Source organism: Chaetodon trifascialis, chromosome 24, assembly GCF_039877785.1.
Source record: "Chaetodon trifascialis isolate fChaTrf1 chromosome 24, fChaTrf1.hap1, whole genome shotgun sequence".
In the NCBI taxonomy this organism is placed as follows: domain Eukaryota; kingdom Metazoa; phylum Chordata; class Actinopteri; order Chaetodontiformes; family Chaetodontidae; genus Chaetodon; species Chaetodon trifascialis.
The window spans coordinates 2705826-2730305 of record NC_092079.1 but is presented as its reverse complement, the minus strand read 5'-3'; the positions used below and the strand labels follow the sequence as shown (position 1 = coordinate 2730305).

At 40.9% G+C, this 24480-nt stretch overlaps 1 protein-coding gene across 1 annotated transcript; it reads left to right on the top strand.

Annotated features, from left to right (window-relative positions):
• Positions 1 to 4935: 4935 nt before the first annotated feature.
• Positions 4936 to 16250, top strand: gyg2 (glycogenin 2). Its single transcript, XM_070958160.1, has 9 exons — positions 4936 to 4942; positions 6104 to 6239; positions 6326 to 6500; positions 9912 to 10074; positions 11236 to 11362; positions 11895 to 12087; positions 13356 to 13472; positions 15629 to 15748; positions 16125 to 16250. Exons 1-9 carry the CDS (start codon positions 4936 to 4938, stop codon positions 16248 to 16250), a joined length of 1164 nt encoding a protein of 387 aa, XP_070814261.1.
• Positions 16251 to 24480: the final 8230 nt, after the last annotated feature.

Sequence of the window (24480 nt, the reverse complement as noted above, 5' to 3'; positions counted from 1 at the left end):
TTCCCTTTCAAGCTAAGGTCTTGGAAAAAGAATACTTGCTTTGCAGCTTATTGACCACATGGCAACAGGCATTGATAAATTTCAGTTTTAGGGTGGGTCATGGCACTGAGACAAAGCAGACAAACATCTGCTTTAGTGCTTTTAGATTTTACTGCAACTTTTGATATTGTCCATGTGATTTTAATGGAACGTCTTAAACATTGACTTGGCGTATTGGGTACAATTTAAATCCTCCACTTCCCATTTCTCCTGTGGAGTGCCTCAAGGCTCAGTCCTCGGCCTTTTATTATTCTCCTTTTTATGCTACTTCTCAGTCAAATCTGCTATCGTACAACATCAGTTTCCATTTTTATGTGGATGACTCCCAGGTCTCATTTTCATTTAATTGAATAGTGCAACACGACTGGTCAAAATACGGTCGTGTCACATTGATGTTAAAACATTCTTCAGTTAAAATTAAAATAAAGGAAGCTATTATCATTGGCTGAGACCCCTTCATACTAGATCTGTTTCTTCTTTTAAATCTCTTACAAATGCACTTTTCTTTTTTTGAATTCCCTTCTCTTGAATTGGACATTCTTCTGCTTTTAATTCACTTGTTTTTTTCTTTTTTCTTTTTTTAATTTATACCTTGCTAATCATTATTCCTGTATCAATTTCACTTTTATTTACTCATTTTCCTGGTAATTTATATTTTTGTGAAACACTTTGTGACTTGTTTTCAAAAAGTGCTATAGAAATAAAGTTATTAATAATAATACTATTAAACTACTGCTGTCAGATAAATGTAATATTTCCCTTTGAGATGTAGTGAAGTGGAAATATAAAGCATGAACTGGAAATACCCAAGTAAGAAAAAAAAGTTTTTGGTCAAATAATGTGTTATGTTACAATAATGTCGACTAAAGTCATCCATGTATCCCCCAGAGATCATCTTAATGTTATCTTTGCCACACATTTTGCACTGTATCTATGAGATGAGAATTAAAGGACTTTCATATTAAAACATACTCAGAGCAGTAGGTGCCTGAAATCCAAACCCAAACCCAAAAGTGTGTGTAGCCTGACATCAAGTGGTGAAAAGTGGGAAGTGCACTGAAGGTTTAGTGAGACTGAATTGTTCTGTTCTTTTAAATTTCAGTGTTCAGCAACCTGCTCAGGACGTCCTCGACACCTTCTGCACACGCACGAGACAGTTCAATGGCCTTCTCTCCAAAACTCAACTTCATTCAACTTTCAATCAACATGTCATTCGTGACTTTTGATCTGAAAATGAGACCTTCTCTCAGTCTTTCTATAGCCTGTAGGAACAGCCTACTTTTTGGCCTATGAGCTGCTTATATAAAGTAATGATTGTGATGACGCAAAGCAGAAACTTGCTACAAGTATACATGCAGGAGGTGTACACAATTAAGGGGAATGTGAGATTGCTTGGGATCTTTCTTCTTCTTTTTTTTAAATCACATATCAAATTGTAACATACAGTATAAGTATCTGCTCTTTGGTTGTTGCTTTGTTGGAGATTGATCCCAAACTTGTTTGTCATGCAAAATTCATTTTTGTCTGTAATATGACTCGTAAGTCTTATTTTCGTACAGCTGCACGAATCATTAAATGTCTTTCCACTGCCCCCTAGTGATAAAAAAGAATGAATGCAGCTTTAAAAAAAAACAAAACAAACAAACAAACAAACAAAATACAACCAAGCAAACTTGTTTCTAGAAACTAGAAACTTATTTTGGTTGGAAACAAGAATAACAACAATATTTATTTATTTCTTTTTGTTAACCACACTTACATTAAGAATTAAGACAGACTTTTTTCAGTCTGTATTTCATTGGCTTTGATGCTCTTTTTGCTTGCTAGCACAACAGCAGTCATGAAACACTGTGAGGCCAGGCTGATTCACTTGTGTATGCAATTATAATAATCAACACGTTCTTCATGATGGTTCCCTTGACTCGCCCTCGTGCCTTCAGTTTGAGTCACAAATGAACTCATAAGGTATCATGAAATCACTGACTTTTGCCTAAGGCTTGATGTTGCATTTCAGTCTGAGCAACCATGATCTCAATTTTAGCTTGTCTGGAGAATTTTATATTCAAGTCTCAGTTTTGCAATGATAGACTTAATACAGGTACGTTACATCTGATGATTGGAGCGATGTTACTTTTGTGTGTGGATTTAAAGTCTGTTGTACAGTTTATCAGCTTTTTGTCATTTTGTCATCGCATGCTTTAGGTTTACTCATTTCACTTGAGGATGGAAGTTACGATTTTGTGAAAACAGGAAGCAAACCCAATTATGCAGACCAGAAGGAGGTGCTGTTCATTAATTTTAATGGCAAAAAAAGCAAGGTGAGGCAGGTGAGGTCAAAACTCTCCCCCAAAAAGAAAGCAACTCCTAGGAAGTGAGACATTGATCTAAAAAACAGGGAAATAAGGGAGCTGCACGGTGGCGCAGCAGGTAGTGCACGTGCCTCACAGCAACAAGGTTGCTGGTTCAATTCCCGGGTCGGGCTTTTCTGTGTGAAGTTTGCATGTTCTCCCCGTGCATGCGTGGGTTTTCTGCGGGTACTCCAGCTTCCTCCCACAGACCAAAAACATGCTCATTAGGTTAATTGGTGACTGTAGGTTAATTGCCCCTAGGTGTGAGTGTTAGTTGAATGGTTGTGTGTTTGTGCCCTGTGATCGACTGGTGACCGGTCCAGGGTGAACCCCGCCTCTTGCCTGTTGACGGCTGGGATGGATGAAAGGACAATGATACAAAGACAAAGGGACACGCACCGACTTGCCCTACGTTTACACATTTTTTGGAAAATGGATATTTTGGCCCCTCTGTTTTCAAAAATAACATCGTACACACAACATCGTGTTCAAAAATGTTGTTGTTTACGTGAACCTGGATTAATACGCCATTGGGCGCATCATAACTATGCCAAACCTATGGACTTGAGTGTAAACATAGGTTGCTCACATGACGTTAAGTATTTTCAGTCACATTGTTGTGACGTTTCAAAACCTAAAACACTGTTTAACACTGTTTACACGCCGTTTTCAGAAATCTCCACTTTGGCTGGAGTTTTAAAAAATGATCGTTTTCCGTGAAAAAAAAAACTCTGTTCGCATGTAAACGAGAGGCCAAACCGCATGAAAACATATCGTTAGCCTAATAGCATAATTGCCTAAGTCATATTTTAAGGTTTTCGGGCAATAAGGCAGGATGAAGCAGCAGTGTCAGGGGAGTAGAGTTAGGCAGATATCTCAATTTGGCCAAAAAATTACTTAGGCAATTATGCTATGAGGCTAACGATATGCGTTTTCCCTAAGTGTAAATGTAGCCTGAAATAGACCGGGGAGGAGAGCTAATTATACACAGGTGGACACAATCAAACATCTTTCAACCACATCTTGCTGTGTTCATCAACAAATAGAACATAGCATAGATCATGTGGTACCTTGCATGGGAGAATTTGTCTTCCTATGAATGTGTGTGTGTGTGTGTGTGTGTGTGTGTGTGTGTGTGTGTGTGTGTGTGTGTGTGTGTGTGTGTGTGTGTGTGTGTGTGTGTGTGAGTGAATGCTGTTCAAAAAGCTGTCTGTCCTTGAAGAGGAATCTCTCCACCATTGCTCCTCCTGGGCTTTCTTCCACGTTTTTCTCCTCATTAAAGGGTTTTCTTTTTGGTTGGGGTTTTAGCTGCTACCAGCTAGCTCGCTTTGTTGGTCGTTCAGTCAGCCGACAATAATTTCCTCTTTGCTGGCCACAGTTTGCCCTTGGAGGCCGAAAATTGGCATGGAGGTCAGGTGTTTGTGTTCATGCCAATTCTTTACAAGGAAGAGTGCCAATGGGAGTGACCTCAGGCGAAAAAGGCTCCCAAATGAATGCAGACTTGCACAAGACTTTGTGGAAAGGTTGGTCATGAGTGCATAACCTCTGTAGAAAGACACTCACATGGCGGCAGACATCAAAGCGCACGCACACACAAACACACAAAGTTTCAAATACACAGACTGTTTTGCCACAGCCCCTTTCGTAACTCATTATCTGGCTGTGGTACACACTTGTGGGAGGCATCAGCAGACGAAGCAGAGTCCTTTTTTCACTGTTGACAGTGCACCCCTGCACTTTTGCCCTGTCCCACACTTTCGCCCTGCCCCTTTCATCACACTTCTTCATAACTGTCAACATTGCAGGAGGTGTCATTGGACCCACCAAATCTATCCTTTCATTGGTCCACAAAGCCACCCACCCTTTAGCAACTGCAGCTTCTATCTATAAGGCTGAAATTTAACATGAAGGTCATGTGTTTCTGAGGTTGTGTGTGTGTAAATGTCCAAAGCCATGAACTATAACAGATTTTAGTAGCTTAATTTTCATTCCCACTACTACAGCCTTTCTGCTTGTTTGTGTCCTTTAATATGTCACAATAGACCGCAGATGAATTTGGTTGAATTTGACACATTGACGCCTGCTGTCTCAAGACGACTATCTGAGGAAAATTAAAGGGCAAACTTGGATTTTAAGTAGTGTTCAGGGTTGTGTGTTATGGAAAGGACCTCTGTGGAATGATACACTGACATGTGGAAAGTGAAAGTTAACAGGAGTTAGCAGGAGGACAGGTTGTGAAGGTTGAGCCTGTTGCACAACACATGGCAGAAGTCACTTTTCACTAGTTGAATGACCATGTGAGCAAACAGACGAGCACACACAGCGGGCCTCTGCTCCTCCCGTCACTCTGCCGAGAAAAACAGAATGGCATGCGACTTCATCGGGCAGCGGTGAACAGCAATCCATCCTCTCAGTATTTCAGGTTCCAGTATCAGCTGATGCAAAGATGTGACTGTCATCCCTACGAGCGTCAAAGTTGAGCAAATTCCCAATCGACTTTGTGGAGGAGCAAAGTTACTGGATTTGCAGAAGGTTTGAGGCATCAAGAATGTCAGGTAGGTGGCTTCATTTCATGTAAATGATTGGAAAATGTGTAAGATCAAATTGTACTCCTCAATCCTTGAGCTGCACTTGGGAGTAAAATGCACTTCAGTTTGCTAGTTGACCTTTTCTTCACAGGTTGAGTTTAATAAATAAAAGACCAGCTTCCCAAAATTGCTTCCCAATTTCACCTTTGAACCGTGGGACTGCAACTGTAACTCTAAATTATATAGAGCACGCTGTAGCGACCCAGTTTGACTTGAAAACAGAGTAGACTCTGTTCCTTTCCGCACTCTGCTCAAACTGGGTGTCAGTTGAAATTCAACACTACATGCAGCCCAAAGATGGCTGCAGACAAAAGGTTACATACCTCTGCATCTGACCGCAGGCCAGGAAAATTAAAGTCTTGACATGCCTGTCACGACGACACGCTTAATGCTCCACATAAAGCTGGTGTTACCCTCGTGGTAAAACCGTAATGGAAATAAATGCATGAAAAGAACCATTAGCTGCCTTTTGTGTGAAAATGTTATTAAACACAGTCTTACAGTGGGAAGTCATTTTTCAAAGAGCTAAATTGGTTTGTGGATGAACTTCAGGACACTTTGGTTTGGACAGATATGGGCTTTTGAAGGTTACTTTCATTATTAAGAGTTTTCTTGTTGGAATGGAAGTAACATCAATTTCTGCCTGTGCCCTTAAAAAAAATCACAGGTGGAAAAAGACTGAACTGCATGAAAAGTGAAAACTGATTCAAATGCATTGAATTAGAAGATCGAAATCAGCCCATCAGCCCACATGCTCAACTCAAGTTAAACAATGTTGTTATGGCAACCGCTGAAGCTCTGATAAAATAAGCCAGTACTTGTCAAACTGGGTAGGGGACAGTCTCTTATATATAGACATGCATTAGCGGAGAGATCAGAATGACAGGCTGCCATATAGATGACACTCCAAGTAGTGTTTACGTAAGCTTGTATGCATCCCAAAATTAAAACAGGTTGCACCTGTATTGCACAGAAATAACACAACATATGAAAAGTTGTGCCAATTAAATTTGACTAAATGAGTAAATATGTCATGTAGGTTAGCATAATCGCTACTTCCCACTCATTCTGAATTGTATGAATGCTATTAACTCAGTCTAATCCCATCATTTGACTGTTCTTTTGCAGGTGAGGCCTTCGTCACTCTGGCCACCACAGACTCATACTGCATGGGAGCCACAGTGGTGGCGAGAAGTTTACGGCGTCATGGGACAACTCGCAGCATTGTTGTCATGGTCACGCCGAACGTCTCAGAGCAGTCAAGGTGGGTCATGCGTTCCTTTTCGTTAACCCAGCTGTGGAGGATGTCCACAAAATTAAAGAAATTGCCAAACCTTTATATCTCATCAGGCTTGCCCTTGAGAATGTATTTGATGAGGTCATCATAGTGGATGTGATGGACAGTGAGGACCATCTTCACCTGTCCTTGCTAGGACGTCCTGAGCTCGGCATCACCTTCACCAAGATCCACTGCTGGACCCTGACCCAGTACAGCAAATGCGTCTTCCTGGATGCTGACACACTTGTGAGTCCACTGAGCAGACAGTAACATGTTGCCAGCACTATGCCACTGACTGTATGAAGAAGTTCTGTGTGGTTTAGATTATTCTGGATGGCAAAGGTTTTTGTGATCTCCAAACTACGGACCTGAGGTGGTACCCTCTGTTGTAGCCTGATCCATGTTAGACCGTTTTCTATTGTCTTCTTCATGAGTCCTAGAGCTCCAGTGACCAATGGTGTTATTTTGGTCTTCATGCCCCAAAACCCTGCAAACATTTCATGGAACCCGGGGGTTGGGAGCAGATCTGTGGACTATAACCTCGAAACATGTTGAAATTTGAAGGGTTATTATGCCTAAATGCCTGGCATTTTGAGAAGGAATCCAAATCCTGCAAGTATTTACTTCAACCTACTTGCACATGTCTTGCATAATCTTCTTTGCACCTGTCTTGGTTATTTATTTATTAGTGCAGAACATTATTAGGAATTTTTACCTATTAATTGACTCTATTAAATCAACTTAAATTGCACTCTGTTTGATTAATTCATATTTATTATAATTAATATAATAATTGCTATATCATCATTGATTGTTTTACTTCAACATCTCTAAACTGTAGATGTCATCTCTGTGCAGTCTTCATCTGATAAAAATGAATGAATTCCTATATCCTGACATGTTTCTTGAGTAACTGCCTTACAAAAATTCCCCCAATGCTTTTGTTGACATCAGGTCAAATCACTGAAACCACTAAAATACTAAACAGTTTAAAGTATTGATAAAAAGTCTGGCTATAACAGCCTCTAAAAGGTTTCATGTTTCTAAGAACCAAGAAAAACCCAAGAGCCACAATAATACACGTGCGCTTTTTACCTTGTAGAGAGATTATCCCTTCATTCATTGTTTAAATATTTTAAACCGTAGCTGCGCTCACTCTTCAGAGGAATAATGCCTAGAAACAGACGCTACACCAAAGCAGATATTGCACAGATCACTCTGTCAATGACACTCTCAAACTTGTTACTCAAAGGTCCATATCTGACTTTTATTCAAGTTCAGAGGTCTGGAATTACTGGCAATAATAAAATAACATTCAATTAATTAATTTACATCACATTTCTTGTGACTGGCCCAGCATTAGTCCATATTTATTTCTGACTCAGACATATTCTTACAACTTACACTGGTTATAGGAATTGTGTAACAGAATAAAGGAGGCACATTTTGTATCTGTAATTTTGGGGCTCATAGCAAATTCTCTGGTGTAACGTTAATGTGTGAACTCAGCAGCAATGACACATAACACTCTGCAGCCGTTGGTGTCACCTTGACAATGATTTCAACCACAGGGAAATAAATCACATTAAAACCACATTCATCTGGGAACAGGGTCTGTGAATGATCCACAGCTACGCTGTATATTCACTGTCAATAGAAAATTTATTTCAAAATAGAAAATGTTACATTCATAACAAATTATAGCCTATTCAGAACATGAGGTGACAGGGCTCCTCAGCTACATATTCTTCAATATTTTCCACTTTTTTTTTTTTTTTTTTTTAACAAAATTAATGTTATTTTTATGGGCCTAAATTGGTGTGAACAGACTCCTAATCAACACAAAACCTACACTTCAACTACCAATGAAAGAGTCCTTACCTCAACAACAACAAAAAAAAAAACCTCTTCAAGATCTCAGGAAGCAAACGATAGCACTTAATACAACAGTTTGTCCAATGAACATAAAGCCAAGCGATGCTCTCTTGCATCTTATAGACAAGCTTGATTCTCCAAGAAGTTAGTCCAACCAGTGCGATGCTGTCGGCCCCACTGAATGGCCCGTCTGGGAGCCAAGCGGTGGAGGCTCCATGAGGTAGAGAGGGCGAAGATGGTCATTTATTTTCTGTGTGAGGAATGCAGCCTGTTGGCTGCCAGTTAAAATCACTCAGTTAGTGGCTGTGTCCGTATTGACTTGCCATTTGGTCTGGATGCGGACTGAGGTCCAGACTTTGAGAAACCCTGGTCTATAAGTCAACATGCTGTGTTGACTGTTTTAAGGGTCATCCATACATTCTGTGAACTGTTGGCCAACGTCTTGGTGTAATAAATACCCACACAAACATTAGTGGACATGTTTGGAGCATCCTGTTAGTGTAGGTTCTTGCTCTATTTGGTCAGTGCAAACATGTTCTCATGTTAGCAGCAGCTCAATAAACAGAGATGAACATAACTCTCAGGGTTATACATGTGGTGACGCTCACACAACCACAGTGTTGACTGTGATCCAGGGACAGAGTGAGATAATTATGAATGTAGATGCTTGTGCACATGTGCACAGATGACATTTCGGTTAATCTCTAACAGATATCCGCATATGAGGGAAGATAAATTACAAAAAAAATAGATAAAATAAAAAGCTAAACCGTCATCAGACGATAGCCGATGGGTTCCAAGATTCCATTTCGGACAATGGGTTCTCCCTCTTTTTGCTGCTGAGGCCTTCCTACATGCAACCAAAACCCAGTCAAACATGATTGGTCAATACTATTTGGACTACAAAAGAAACCAGAAGCATTCCAACACTGAAATTTTGTTTCTTACCTCCAGTTTCTGCATTCATATCCAGATATCTGTTTACAGAAATGATTGCATTGATTGACTGAAGGGGTGTTTTGCTTGGGGCTTGGAAGCGAAAATGAAAATTGTTGTTATTATTCTGGTTATTATGATGTTGGATGTCAATCTAAACTTTGACTGTGGTGTTGCATGTCAGTGAGTAGTTTAACAGTTACTGTGCGGAGGTGCCAACAACTTGAAGTTTATGACATGACAAAAGCCTGACAGTTTTTACTTCTGTCTTGTGATATAAAGCTAAGCAACAGCCTTGTTTGTGCTGCATGAAAAGTTTAGGGAGGCAGTGGGTGGGGTCTTTATTCTTTTTATGTAACAGTGAGAGTGATGCTTTTGTCGAAGTAGGAGAAAGTAGGTCATTTTCTAGTAATTCATTAAACACAAATAGAAGAATTAGGGCCAGTTCACTGCAGTTTTTAAAGTAAAGTAAAGAATTCTGCTTTTGAATAATTCACTTGGACCCCAGTGATTTTAGACCATTTGTCATTTTGTCTGAGGTGATGGTGCCCCACATTAGTTGGATATGTTTTCATCAATTGTTGGGAAATCTTAAATGATTCAAGCACAGAAGCATTTCACAAAGGTCTGAGGGAAATTCAGATTCATAAGGGAAGTAAAAACTTGCAGGTCGATGAGCAGCACAAACTAGATTACACTGAGTGGTATTTTATTGGAATGGAGGCAGAAATCTCACAGAGGCATATCTGAGAAAAATACAAAAAACTAAACACTATCAGCATGACGGAAACCGCTCCAGACCTCTAATGAACCTGTTTGACCTCTGATGGACCTCTTTCCTCTCAGGTTCTCAGTAACGTGGACGAGCTGTTTGAGAGGGAAGAACTGTCGGCAGCTCCTGATCCTGGCTGGCCCGACTGCTTCAACTCTGGCGTGTTTGTCTTCAGACCTTCCCTCCACACCTACACCAGCCTCCTGGATCACGCCCTGCAGCACGGCAGCTTTGATGGTAATACATGGCTACACGTCGGGGTTCAGACTAACGAGCAGATAACTCTGCGTGCTCTGAACACTCACAACCCGACTGAATACATTCATATGAAATTAAAAGAAGGGGCAAGAAATGTGTTTGTTCAGGGATTATTATTCTAGCTGTCTCTTTCTCCTTTGAAATGAATGATAGCAGTCCATCACTCAGTACAGATGTTTATTTTGGCCACCCCAAAATATATGTATATTGCAGAATAATTAATTCATAGTCTCTCAATTCGGCGGTTGCTTCTGTTAATGTATTTTTTTTTATAGGCTGTACAAAAAATGATTGACATGTAATTGCATGAAACACTCTCGCCAAACTGTCATTGGCTGCTCATTAAATCTGAGGCAGAAAATAGTTGCGTACTTGCTTCATTTTGCACTCATAACAAGTTGAAATCCAAAACCGCACTAATAAGTCACTGCCTGCCCAGCACCAAACAAAGATAGCTGCAAGTAAAGAGCCAGAAGTTGGTGGAGACCAAAACTGAGCTAAATGAGAATGAATAGTGAACTTGAATTGATAAAGTGTTGTAAAATGTTAATGTTGATCTGTGCCCGCTGGATGTGTAACCGCGCAGCTGCTTGCCAAAAAGCTTGCCATTGGCCAGCTTTAGCTTATAAGGTGATGATACGTCAGTATGGTGCGAACAGCTTGTTGCGCTGCCGCTAAATGACCAAAGAACGCAGCTTCAGAAAGCGAGTTTCAAGGAGTTTCAGAAGGCTAGAGCCTGTTCCGTGTCTCAGTCTGGTAAAGCTCAGATAAACCTCAGTGAGTGTTTTATAGCCTGCCTTTGTTACACTGTTTTGGAGGGCTGATTCATCTTTTGTGTTTTAAAGGCCAGATTGGAGTGGACTAAAGTTATTTAACTAATGGGGGCTGAATGAGACGATGTCCCAGAAGCTTAGGTTTATGCAAACATGATTATTTTCCATTATTTCTCCTTTTTTAAAGGAGACATCTACTCTTAACCCACATTCAACTATATAACAACCCGCCATAGAAGGATTGATATATTAAATGTTGTACAGTAAGGTATTCAACTTCCCCTTTTTGGCAGAACATATACATACGTCTGTGCAGTTATATGTTCTCCAAATATTTATTCTCATATACTATGTTGGCTGCTGTCAGGAGGCGACCAGGGCCTGTTGAACAGCTTCTTCAGTAGCTGGCCGGTGGAAGACATCAGTAAACATCTTCCATTCATCTACAACCTCAGCAGCAGCTCCGTCTACAGCTACCTGCCTGCTTTCCAACAGTGAGTGCGTCTGCTCTGCCTGTGGCTGTGTCCCATTATGCTCTCTCTTTACATACTTTTGCATTTGTGGAGTGAAACACATTGTTGGGCTGACAGATTTTTGCTGTAGAAGGTCTGCCTTAACTAATTTTATCATTAAATGAAAAGATCATTTTAGTTCATTTGTCCTTAGGTCTAATTTGCATCGTTTTTATGATAATGTTACACTACAGTAATAGATAGTAATGCGATTTCAGCTTTACCGCATCTACACACTATAAGGACTTTATAACATCGAAGCACAGTATGTAATCATGTCCTTTTTTAATTTTAGATTAAGATCACAGTGATGGAAAGAGTAACAGAACATGAAGAAAATATTACGAACTGATTTTCGGGTGCACAATATCTCATGAGTATGTCAGGCAAAACCTACATGAGATGGTCAGGTTGAACTTAAATATAAAATAAATAAATAAAAAAAAAGAAAATGTGAATTGTTTCCACTGACGCACTGCAAAACATGCAAGAATTATGATTTTTGTTCCTGCAGGTTTGGCCACAATGCGAAGATTGTCCATTTCTTGGGAGCAGTGAAACCCTGGAGCTGCAGCAGCCAGAGGGATGACAGCCACTCACATATGATGAAAGAGTTTGTATCTCTTTGGTGGAAGGTATACCTCAGTTACTCACCATCACCTCGACCAGAGAGACAGTTCGTTCGAGAGTTGGAGAACCAACAACAGGTACAGATATCGATGTGATCTCTTTATCTCTTCTCTCTGATTCGTTGCAGGCCAGCCAGGTATGGCTTGAGTGTAAACATAACACTTTTCATTGGCTGTATTACTCCCATGAATTCTGTTTTTTACTCATTGTCACAGTTTATTCATTGTGACAGGTAGCTCTAGCGCTCTTCACCCTCACTACATGCCTCATGGGACCAGTGCAAACAAAAGCCACTGCACACACAATCCCCCTGGCAAGGATGAGCCGAACGTTCCTCCACACACAATGCTCTGTTCTTTTTAATACCGAGTGAAATTTTTATTCTTTTCAACAACAGAAATGTATGTTAACCATGACATGGGGAGTTTCCCAATATGCCACGAAGAAAAAAGAAAGCCTATATTTCTGTTTCTGGGAGGGCTACACTTCACTTTTGCAGATATGCTCCCAGTCTTTAAACATCACAGTTTTTGAATGGATTTTGGTGTGCAGTTTGCAAATAGAGAGCTTAAACAGGGAAGGTAGCTTCTTACCAGGACTCTTGGTATATTATATTGTTCTTCTAAGACAGCTATTTATATGTGCATGTAACTGTTTGGGAAATCGATCTTGTTTGGTTAGCCTGCTAAATGGTACAGTAGGGGTCAGGGGGCAACTGTTAAAGCTGACTGACAGCTGATCTAGTTGTGATGAGCCGCTGCTGTGATCAGAAACAGGCTCACTTCACAAAGATATCGCATTTTCCTTGCGTCTCTCCATGCATCCTCGCTGGGAGGCACTAAGAATCAAGGGAAGAATGCTAATGAGGGAGACATGGATGCACCCATATTCTTGCCCCCCTCTGAACTCAATCTGCTAATGAAGACCGTGGGATGCAATCAAAACTTCTTATGAATATACTATAGATTGTAGAGAAATGTGGACTCTGTAAAACAAAGTGTAACCAGGACTTTAACTGTACTACTGGCTGTGACTGGCGAGTGCGATATTTTGGTTCTGATTTTAAATGGAGTGTGCAGCAGCGTATGTGAGTGTTGTGCAGGAAGTCAACCATGTGCCATGTTTGGCGGATGCTCTGCAGATTTTCGCTCCAAACACTCGAGCAGCACGTTTCACTGACGACTCCCTCCTCTTTAGTTGGAGGTTCGTTAATCAGTCACATAAGCTGCTGCAGAGCTTGGTTGGACCATCAACATGCAGACTGGCAGCCAAACGCGGCACATGGCTGCTTAGCCCCGATATTGGTTGCTGTCCCAACCCTCAACATCCCTCCCTTGTTTTGCAGATTCAAGAAAGAGAAGCTAAGATTCCATTTCAAGAAACCTTGGACAGCTCCAATTCACTTCTCGCACATTTTTCACCCCCGTCTGAGGTGCTTCATTCGCCATCTGAACCAAAGACAGTAAGATGAGACACCAATACCAGTACCTTAATCATATTGCTTCTCTTGTGTGCTGTCAGATATTAAATTGTTATGGTCATGCTATGTTTATGGTTGAGAATGTTTGGGCATATCCCTACAAGCATATTATGCGATGAGTAGCTAAGGAGCCAGATATTTGCGTCAGGGGTGGGTTGAGATCGAACCTGGGGGCTCATTTAGAAAATAGCAGACAACCACTTCATCATAAAACGTTACTTTGGCATGGAAATGATCTTATCTTTTAAGCAAAGCAGAGACTTTGTGCTGCTTATGTTGGGGTACTGCAGTTTGGGACACATATGCGTCAAAGCCTGTGGTGAAGTTTGCATGAGTTTTATGAACAATGTCAGAGGAATTATCAAACGTGTGAGGAATTAGCAAACCTACAGTTAGAATTTGCAATGCTGAAGTTAATGTGTGACTATTCTTTTTCCCCCCTGCTAGTTTAAAGGTCAGATCATTTCTTTTTTAATATGAGCCACAGTTCTGTTTTTCTGCTCCACATCATTCACTGCAGCATTGACACACTCCTAAGCTGTTTGGCTTTATCTATCAACCCATTATTTAGTTCAGTAAATAATATATATTGCTGCCTTCAGTCTGCTCAGCCATGATCTTGTCTTCCGTTATATTAGGAGAAATCAGGCAGGGGCTGCCAGCTGAAGTATATTTTAGATTTATAGATGACAGGTACATGAGTTACAAATGGGATTATTCAAACCTGATTAAGTAAAGTTGTTTATGTTCAGCATCTTTTATGGATCAGTTGGAAGCACATCTTTGAAAATTATCTTAAGACTGTTTGAGTATAAATCTAAGAATAAATTAGGTCCCAGTGCCAAAAGGAAAGTGGGGTTATATTCATCAGGTGGACACAAACAAACATGAAAGGAATGCTAATGTTGCTATGTGTAAAAAGACTGCATTTACACACAACATAGCCATACAAAAGTCAGCATTCACCCACGCATTCATACACTAGTGGCAGAGGCTACCAAGCAAAGAGCCACACGCTCATCATTAGCTTCCCCTGGAACAATTTGACATGTCTGACTCTGTTAGCTTTGTTACAGCTGTTAGTTTGAGGCAAAATACATCGTTCATTCATTCATCATTCCATTTAGCTGAAGGAATTCCGTGTGCTCACGTACGTCCCAGCATATTTCTGCCCAACTTCAACCCGAGCAGACGTCTTATTTACCAAAATAACTGAAAACACATGTCGAAGTCTGAAGGGCCTTTAAAGCTTTTAGTACATAATGGGTCAACGGTGGCCAATGGGTGTATTTGGGTCCTTGCGTTCAGTTCAAAAGGACACATAGACCAAAGTTGGCAGCAAGCAAAGCACTGAATGTCTTTATATCCATAAATGCTACCAAACATTGGGTTAAAGTTAGTGAAAATCCTCAGCATTATAATGACATCAGTTATATCTCTCTGCATCCACTGCAGTGACAGTCTGGGACTTGCTAGCCTAGCTTAGCACAAAGACTGGAAGCAAGGGGGAACTGTTAGCTCCATCAAAAGAAAAAAAGCCTGCCCTTATAACAACTCGTTTAAAGAGTTCATTTAAAGTCACACATGTTCTGTGAAGCCAAGTAAGTGGTCATTAGAAATGTTTCCAATCAATTCATTAATTAGTTTAATAAATGACCTTATTAGCATGGCTGCTTGTGTTTATAATATATCATGGTGATTATTATGGTGGGTTATTAGGCAGCTCAAGTGCCTCTTGTTAGTTCCAGTAGATGAGACCTTTAATTTATGAGTATTTCTGCTTGACTGCATTTGACTCCAGCAGAAAAAAAGAACACAGGGACACAGAGCCTATTATCTGCCACAGGCCTCTGAGCTTCTCATTGCATTTCTGCCATTTGTTTAATTTATTTCAACTTGATGCATTGTGTTTATACAAGCTTGTAAGATTAGCCCAAACAGACACACGCCCTCCAGTGTGACAACACCCATGAACATACATCAGCTGCGTTATCAAGCGCTCCGCAGTGAGACACAAGTTGTGTTAAAACCGCTGCTGCTGTATCATTTCACACTTTTAGCCACATGTCATGCTCTCACATTAGCAGAAAGCACATACTGGAGTGTATTAACGGGTGACATGGCTACGGTGTCTGTAGTGTTCCCACACAGATAAAACACCACTGGAGGAAGAGTCAACAACATCTAAGACGACAGAGATCCAGGAACCAGACGGGTTGGAGGGCAGCGATGGCGCCTCAGACACTGAAACACAACCTGTACGTAAACCTTTCCTTTCTGACTTCTACACCACTCTGATTTCCATACTGGTCAAAATATAGAATGAGTAGTTCAAAGACACAATCCTTTACTTTCTTACAGCATGTGATAACGTTTCCAAGCTGTGGCTGTCTTGAAACTCAACACAGATTAAAGTTGAGAGATGATATTGAACGCATGAGTGCATAATAAAACACAGCTGAGCTGTGTGAAAGAATAATGACATAATGATCTGCCAATTCTGAAATATTCTACACTGCACATTCTGAGAGCTGGAAACTTGAATCTAATATTCAGCCTGAGTTAAGTCTGATATTTCTTTTGATAAATTCCCTTTGAAGACTGATTTGTTATTCTCCAACCTCATGGTCGCAGAGGGCTGCAGACCCAGAGACAGAGCGGCTGGAGCATCGCAGGCTGTGGGAGGCCGGACAGGTCGACTACCTGGGCAGAGACGCCTTCCATAACATCCAGAGGCTGCTGGACCGCTTCCTGGATTAATGGATGACGCTCAGGAGGAGAAACTCCAACCCGAACTGACCTGTATCTTTAAGCTCATTCTCATTTTCTCAGAGGTGGAGTTCAGTCTGAACCTGATGGTAATAGCCTGACTGAATTTCCAGGCTGTGGTGTCAGGATTTGACAGATTTTTGTATCTATAAAGTCACTATGTCTAAGACCTCTGACATCTACTGGTAGTATGAAGTCACTATAGCTGAGAGTGACACCCACCCTAATGGCGACCTTGAGACTGACCTTGGGACTGAAACCTACATATAGACTGAAACAATGTATTTGAAAGACGATGATAACCACAAACAATTCAAGACTGATTTACTATCAACTATAAACTGAGCTGAAACACTTGAAATATTTGTTGAGCATTATGACAAAATCAGTGTACAGAGCTTGCTGAGACATTCTTGGTAGGTGACAGTAAAAATGAAGTGGAATTTGAACACCATCTAATGCACACAGCCAACTCAAAGGATGACATATGCCATGTAAAGATCCAAAGCAGTAATGTGTTAATCTGTGTACTCTCAGATCAGCCGCCATGTGTTCCTACTGCTCTAGAAAACAGAGTTACTTTTTTACAAGACTCAGTAATTTCCTTAAACAGGTGGTTCCTGTAGTTTTTAACGAAGGTTAGTCAACTGGGAGGAAATCATGCATTTGTTGGGGACTATTTTCAGTGGCAAATTTGGGCCAGCAGGACAGTGCATTTGGGACTGAGTCAAAGTAACATGTCATGCAGTGCAACAGTGCGGCTCAGCCACGTGTTTTTAACAACAATGGAGCTGTGTGGGAGAGGAGAATAAGCTTTACCAGACCTTGGGTACACACACTTGTTAGTGGGATGCTGTGCATTCACAGTTGCTTTGGTTCTGCTCATTTGAGAACAGCTACTCTCTGTTAATTCAACTAATACCAAACTGATCGTCGCTTATTTGTGATATGAGTGTTTTGAATAGCTGTTGCATAAACCTACAGCAGTATCAAACAGTCATCTTGCATCAAAAGGCTTTCATTTAATTGCAAAATCAGTCAGTTTTCCATTCATTTCTTATCAGGAGCTTCTTCTGAAAATACAGTGTGCTTATAAACTCGCCACAGCTCGCTCAAAAACTCAAACAGCTGCGTGAGAATATTGTCTCCATTTCTAATTAGTATCAACTGACATGGCTATTTCCAGGAAACGTTCTAGGAAATTACTTGTAAATTATGGGATTCATAAAAGAAGCATTAGCAAATATCCAATTTGATGTGCTACATTACAAATGCATTGTAAAAGTCCCATACACAGAGTTTTGCAGGGTTTTTTTTTTTTGAGACACTCCAGAACTTGTCTAAATTCTCCCATTAGGGGGCACTGTGACTCTTCTATCAAAAGCTGTCTCCATCGTGGTAGCATATCAGAGAAGCAGGAACACAGATAAATAGATGTCAGACTGCAGTCACAGTCAACAGTATGCTGTGTGATCCATATCTACTGGGCACATGGTGCATGTAATTTTCATAGGCATTCCTCCCATAATGTTGTGACACAGCGATAGAAGATTGTGTGCTGAATACAAAGCAAATGGCAGGAGGTGAACTCGGGCCAGCGGTGTGCTGTCAGTGAAAAGGCGTTATGATGATTGCTTTGAAAGGCAACCTGGCACATCGCCGCTCTCAGCTCAGCAGCTCCCGCTTGACTCCGATTCATCAAGATTAAACTGCGAGCACAGATCTGGGATAAGTTAGAGGTTTCCCCTTGACCGCCTCATTCATTAAGGCCTGAAAAGGCAAAAGGAATCAGAGATCAGTCCCTGCAGACACTGACATTCTGGAAATGATGCTGTTAGAGACAGCTTCTAACTAGCAACACAAACAGAGGAATCTTTATTTAGGGCTGTTCCATAGAATGCCCAAGAGTCTGCGGATTTTATTTTCACAAAGAGACAACAGCCGAGTTGATTGTTAAGCTCTCCTATCAGGGTGAAAATGTATAAATCTGTGAAATCAGTCCCTGTAATGATTATCTGGCAGACTGGAGTCTAATCCTGCTTTCGTGTTCTGTGTGATTTAGCATAAATATGACCTGTCTACTGGGAGAAGTCGTTCATGTCAGCCTGCTAGTGGTAATTACAAGTAGGGATTGACAAAGTGTGTCAACACATGCTGCAAACACTGATATTCATTAACCAATGAGGCAGTCTAAGATAATCAAAGGCAAAATTACAAGTTATGTGTAATTACAGTAATGCTATTTAAACCAGTGAGGAATATTAAGCAAGTCTGCCACAATTCATTTATGGTTCAGAAAAATTGAGACTGTTTGAGCCAAATTTCCAATAGTTGTTGTATAGATGTAGGGCACGGTGGGGCAGCAGGTAGTGTGCGTGCCTCACAGCAACAAGGTTGCCGGTTCGATCCGGGGCCCTTCTGTGTGAAGTTTGCATGTTCTTCCCGTGCATGTGTAGGTTCTCTCCGGGTACTCCGGCACTTCCTCCCACAGACCAAAAACATGCTCATTAGGTTAATTGGTGACTCTAAATTGCCCCGAGGTGTGAGTGTGAGTGTGAGTGTGAATGGTTGTGTGTTTGTTTGTGCCCTGCGATTGACGGGTGACCGGTCCAGGGTGTACCCCGCCTCTTGCCCATTGACAGCTGGGATAGGCTCCAGCAACCCCGAAAAGGGATACGCGGTATAGAAAATGGATGGATGGATATAGATACTTAAGTCTGGCACAAAACTGCGCTCTGAGACAGACAGATTGTGATCCACAGAGCCCCACTGCTAGCATGGCTGTGTAAAAACAGTCAGTTATACATATTTTGACTACTTCTTGTCAGGAAGGAACTGCCTGATCAAATCCTGATTGCAGCAAACTCTCTTCAGTGAAGTTGAACTAAGTAACCAATGGCAATTTCAGCCTCCACAGCAACTCAAACCGCAAAAAAAACTGAGTCGAAAACAAAAATCTGCTGTTTGTTTGAATGAAACCTTCAAATGCATAACTCACTGAGTGCTTTCAGCACTGCTTACATAACTAGCACCGACACCACACTGACCCAGCAAAGAATTTCACCAGACTGACCCAGTCTATTTGTTTTGACAGTGTGGGACTGACACCCATATGCCTTTCCAAGAAATTCCACCTTTGTCGGGTACATAAACACAAATCTCAAGGAGGATGAAACTGAACGCTACATTCGGCCAAATAGACAAGAGCTCTGGGTACAGGTTGGTCTAGATTGGTGAAGCACCCAGGATCGATTCCCTCTGTTTATTCTTTATTTTCAACAAAAGTGTGCTCTTCAAGTAGGATTAGACAAACAGCCTGATAATGTCCCCATCTGGAACTCTTCGCTGGCTATGCTAGCTTTCTGCTCAAAGGAGTGCTTGTGATTTGGGGGTATTTGTGGATGAGGCTGTGTTTGAGAGCAAGAACAGTGAAAAGGGAAGAGAATTTGTGCATGTGCAAGGTGTAAGCTACATATCCATGCCAGCTGACTGTGTTGATATACATGCAGGGTGGATGAGAAAGAAATGTGGTAACTGTCATAGAATCCGAAGACCCTCCATATGTTTTTGGGTTAACTGCTCTGAACCACCTCCCTTGCTCATCATGTGTGGTAGCCATCTCATGAATTATACTCAAAGTTGTTCAGCTAATTTGATCAGTGGTTCAACTGGCGGCTTCGGATTCTAATGACCCACAATTTCTGCGATCAGGCTAATTGGGGATTGCAAGAGTAATGACAGTCAGCTGTGGAGGGGATTCTGGGCTGTGCTCATTTCAAGGCTCCCCGATGGAGCGGACAGCTGGGTGGAGTTCGTCCTTTCAGTGGCAGGCTGCCGACTGAAACTGGGCCACAAACCAAAGCAGATTCACACAATTAGACAAGTAAGCACTCTGCAATTCAATGGACAGATGCATCTTAAACATCGTTTGAGGTCAAATTTGTTGCCCCTTGTCTTACGTTTTTTCAGTAAGCTTGTAAAAGAGGATTTCACAGTTGGTGTTTCTGCTACTGGGGTCCAGAACATTAATTCTGTCAATCTTATATAAGCCAGGCAGAATAAATTAAACAAAATTCAGCAGCATGTTGGCCTACAGGCATGTTCACATCTGCCCGTAGACTTCGACACTAATTCTCAGAGTGGGAGATGATCCAAAGGTCCAAAGTTTAGTGCACAGCTGCTGAAACTTGAGAAAATCTTTGGGGAAGTCTTGCATCTGTAATACGTTTGAAACAAAAGGGGCTGAAAGTCAGTTACGCTTTACATTCAAGAAACAAACTTTGTGAAGTTGGAATTCAAAGACTTGAACAAAACTGTTTATTTTTTTAAATATGTGGCAAGAAATGTTCTTAAATGTTTATTTCAAGAACCTTTCTTGGTCATATTTTAGTCTATAAAACAACAGTAAGAATCAATTTTCAATACTTGATGCTGCAGACAAATGTTATTTGATCCTGAAAAAGCACTGAGGTTTGATACCCAGTCTGAGTAAGATACTAGAAAGAGAATACTATATTTGGTTGAGAATACTCCTTGGAAATCAGAAACCCTTCACATAATGGTGGAATGTCAGCTGACTTAACTCACAACAGTCTGGCTGATTTCTGAGCCACAAAATCTTCTGACATCTCTTTTCAATTTAGCAGCTTATTCACTGAGACTGATGATCATATGATTTACGATGAGCACGAGCCCTCATGAAGACAGCTCAGCACTCGAGAGCACACAAGTGACGCATGACGCATGCATACTCACAGCGAGCTCAAAGCGCTAAATCTGAGCCTGATGAAAATGTTGTCAACATCAGAGCCGCCACAGAGGAAAAAAGGGGTTAGCTCGGTGCTGCTTTCATTAGCAAGGAATCTCCACATCTACCCTGTGTTCTCATGCACTGAAGAAACAAGCCAATGCCTTCTGATGGCGCAGTCCTTTTAACTTTTCTTCAAATTCACTTTTTCTGCTGCTCAGGCATGAAGTGCCTTGATGTTCAGATGTATTGATTGGGTTGCTGTAGGACACAAATTCTCCACAGCCAACGCTCCCTCATACTGTCTTTGATTCATCAATCAGCTCCAGCGCCATGTGAAAATCTCCAGTCATTCAGAGATCATAGTAGATTCCCTCACTGAAGCTTCTCTTCATTTTGCTGCATCTGAGCAGAAGAGGATATGCCTTGAATAGCACTAATCCCTTAAAGAGTGACTTCTTTTTCAGTTTTCTATGATGTCAATTTCCTTAATAGACCATCTCAAGTCAGAGCAGATAAGCACAGGAAAATGACTGTTTATATGAACAGCATAAACATCCAAAAAATGTGGCATTACTTAATGCTGATGACTGTCTCTGTCAGTAATGAGAGCAAACAGGTGGGCACAAGATGTGAGCTTTTCCAAACTATATTCAAGCAGGGTCTGGGTCACAAACAGACAACTTTGAAGCACAAACAGGCCATGGTAAAGTGGAGCGCTGTGAGCAATCTGGTCTCGGTGTCAGGCTTCTTTAGCCACACAGAGAAAAACATGCATCACAATCAGTTTTCAGGGTGGAAAATGTTGATTTCATCTGCAAGAAGAAAGCGAAAGAGCATTTGGGTGGAAGTTAGAAGAGGCAGCACAGTGGATCACTGGTTAACCCCAGTGCCCTGACTGTTTCAATGAATGACATGTTTAACAAAGAGAGTCATAGATACTGAAATTTCTCAAAGTGTGACTCTTTCAGGCCAAATCTGCTGAACTAATGGGGGATTTCCTCATCGCTCCAGATGTTTCTCCTTTCTGGAAGATTTTACGGCGGCTGTATTCCCAAAGTGATGATTGCATGTTTCTCGTCTTCAAGAGTAATGGTGACCTACTTCCTTAATCCAAAATGCTAAGTTGTGCATTTTCTCAGATCTTTATCTATGTTCTGCTCTTTGAGGCCAGGGGAACAAAAACTACAGTCAACTGTGGAAGAACTTCTTCCATTAAAAAGTTTATAACATCCCAAGTTTCTGTATGTTTCCTGATGCTTCATATGGAGGTCACTTTTGCTACAGTGGCAAACATTCTTTTCTCTTTGTTATGTTTCAGCAGTATTTGGAATAGCAGACACACAGACAGGGGGCAAGGCTAAAATAGGAATTTATTGAATGGATAATGAAAGTAGACTCCAGATTTTAGGAAACTAGTAGCTGGGGAAGCCTGGGAATAGCCGGTGTGGCACAAGGTACTGAGGTGGAGAGCAGTTCAGGGATATGCTGGAGCGCACAGAGGTCAGGTGGTGTGAGTACTTGTGTTAAGGACACATGGTGGTAGAGGCACATGTGAAACTGGGTGGTGACGGTTGTGGACTGGATGCTCTAGGCAGGTGGTGGCAGAGACTCTGAAGCTGAAGGTGATTAACACATGAGAACAGAAACTAAATATTCACTTCTGCTTGCAGGTAGCACTAGCAAACGGCCAGCTATACCACTAAGCAGCTGAAACAATTTGGCAACGAGTCCTCTGCAGTCCACTCTTAATGCTGTGCTTGATTGTAATGAGTCCCAGCTGTGCTGGAGCCGGCTCCCAAGCCACCTGAAGAACCACACCCAGCCTCTGCCAAAAAAGGAAACCCAGGAAACAAAGCCCCACAACTCTCCAGAGTACTCAAGAATTAAAAAAGATTTTGTTTTTGACTTTGAGCTTAGTAGAAACAGGTGGAAATATTTTATTAAAAACTTGTCAAAGACAAATTATAAATTAGGACATTAAACCTGCATCAGCATTTTTTCAAAGACTGTGCACACTGCTGAGAGCAGTAAGGAATCAGTAATCGAAACACACAGAAAATATTTAAGATGGCTGTTTATGAAAGACACAGGATATCAATGGATGTCTCAAATTGTGAGTGAAAAATAAAATTCAAGTGCCATAAAAATACCTTACCAACATTATACATGTTTTCTCTGTAATTAAGTTAAACAATATTTCTTGGTTAGAAAATTAGAAGTTATGCAGTTCTTCACAGCTTGACATAATCTGTCATTGTCAGAAGCAACTGTACTACATCATCAAAGCAAAGCTACGGGTACGGCTGAGGACGCTACAGAGAGTCTTTGTTTACTGGTGAAGACACGATCAGCCAAATCAATTGCTTTAATGTGAAACACCTTGAGTTCAGCTTACAGAGGCAGAGTGTGATGTCCTTTTGTAGGCTGTTACTTCACTTTCTGTGTTGTCAAAATTGCTGGGGAAAATAACAATTGACAGCTTGGATTATGAAATTTGAATTACGCAGATTCACAGTTTACTAGGTGTGTAATGGAGAATTACCTCCTCTACGCAGGTTATGTTTTTGGTCCTGTCTGTTAGCAACATAACCACAACTTAGTGGTCATTATCTTATTAAGCTGAAGAATTTAAAGCATTGTATTGCCTCGGCAAAGGCAAAGACTCTGAATACTTTTTATCTCAATAATCAACATCATAGTTGGCCCTTTTATGCCCTTCAAAGTGTAGTCTCATGATTCTACAAGATGGAGAAACACATATAAACACCTTTTTGTCCCTGAGTGATTTCAAATATACAGTTAAGAAATGTGCCCATATATTTTATTTCAATTTGGCTTTATTATGGTGTTTGGCCTACAGTACATACTGCCAATCAGGTAACTCCAACTATTCATCAATGCCATTACCTTGTTGGATGAGGTGCCAATCATTTTCAATCATCGTTATTACATATTGCAAGAGGTGTGTAAATCATTTATGCTGCACTGTCAAAATGGGCTATGAAAGTAATTAGCCTAAAGCTAAACTGCAAAATATAACAACTGACCAAAAACCATGAGAACAAGGCAACAATACCAACAATAAATATAAACATTGCAGGCAACAACAAAGACAAACTGGAACGTATGAATATGTCAGACGAAGGCATTAATTTGTCCATTCTCCCCCATTATCAGAATTTCTTTGGCAAATACAGTTTCTTTGGCTATAAAAAGTAAATGTTCAAAATTGGAGGTCTGTTGATCTTTCCCAGCTATGTGCAGTACACAGAAAATCGTGGTAAAACTGGTAAACTATGGTGCAGAAAATACCATCACCTTTTAGCCTCTATACAGGACACACTCAAAGTACCACTGCAGATTTTAATCAGCTCATTATTACATCATTGTGACAGCAGTTTTCATAACACTTTGATCATTAAAAACATTAGCTGTTTTTAACTAGGCAGTTGCTTGGGCATACAGTATGGA

Excerpts from the sequence above, each read along its gene's own strand:
- gyg2 (XM_070958160.1), top strand. Across the intron at positions 12,088-13,355 it reads AGTTGGAGAACCAACAACAG|ATTCAAGAAAGAGAAGCTAA; the intron begins GTACAGATATCG and ends CTTGTTTTGCAG. Across the intron at positions 13,473-15,628 it reads CGCCATCTGAACCAAAGACA|TGTTCCCACACAGATAAAAC; the intron begins GTAAGATGAGAC and ends CGGTGTCTGTAG.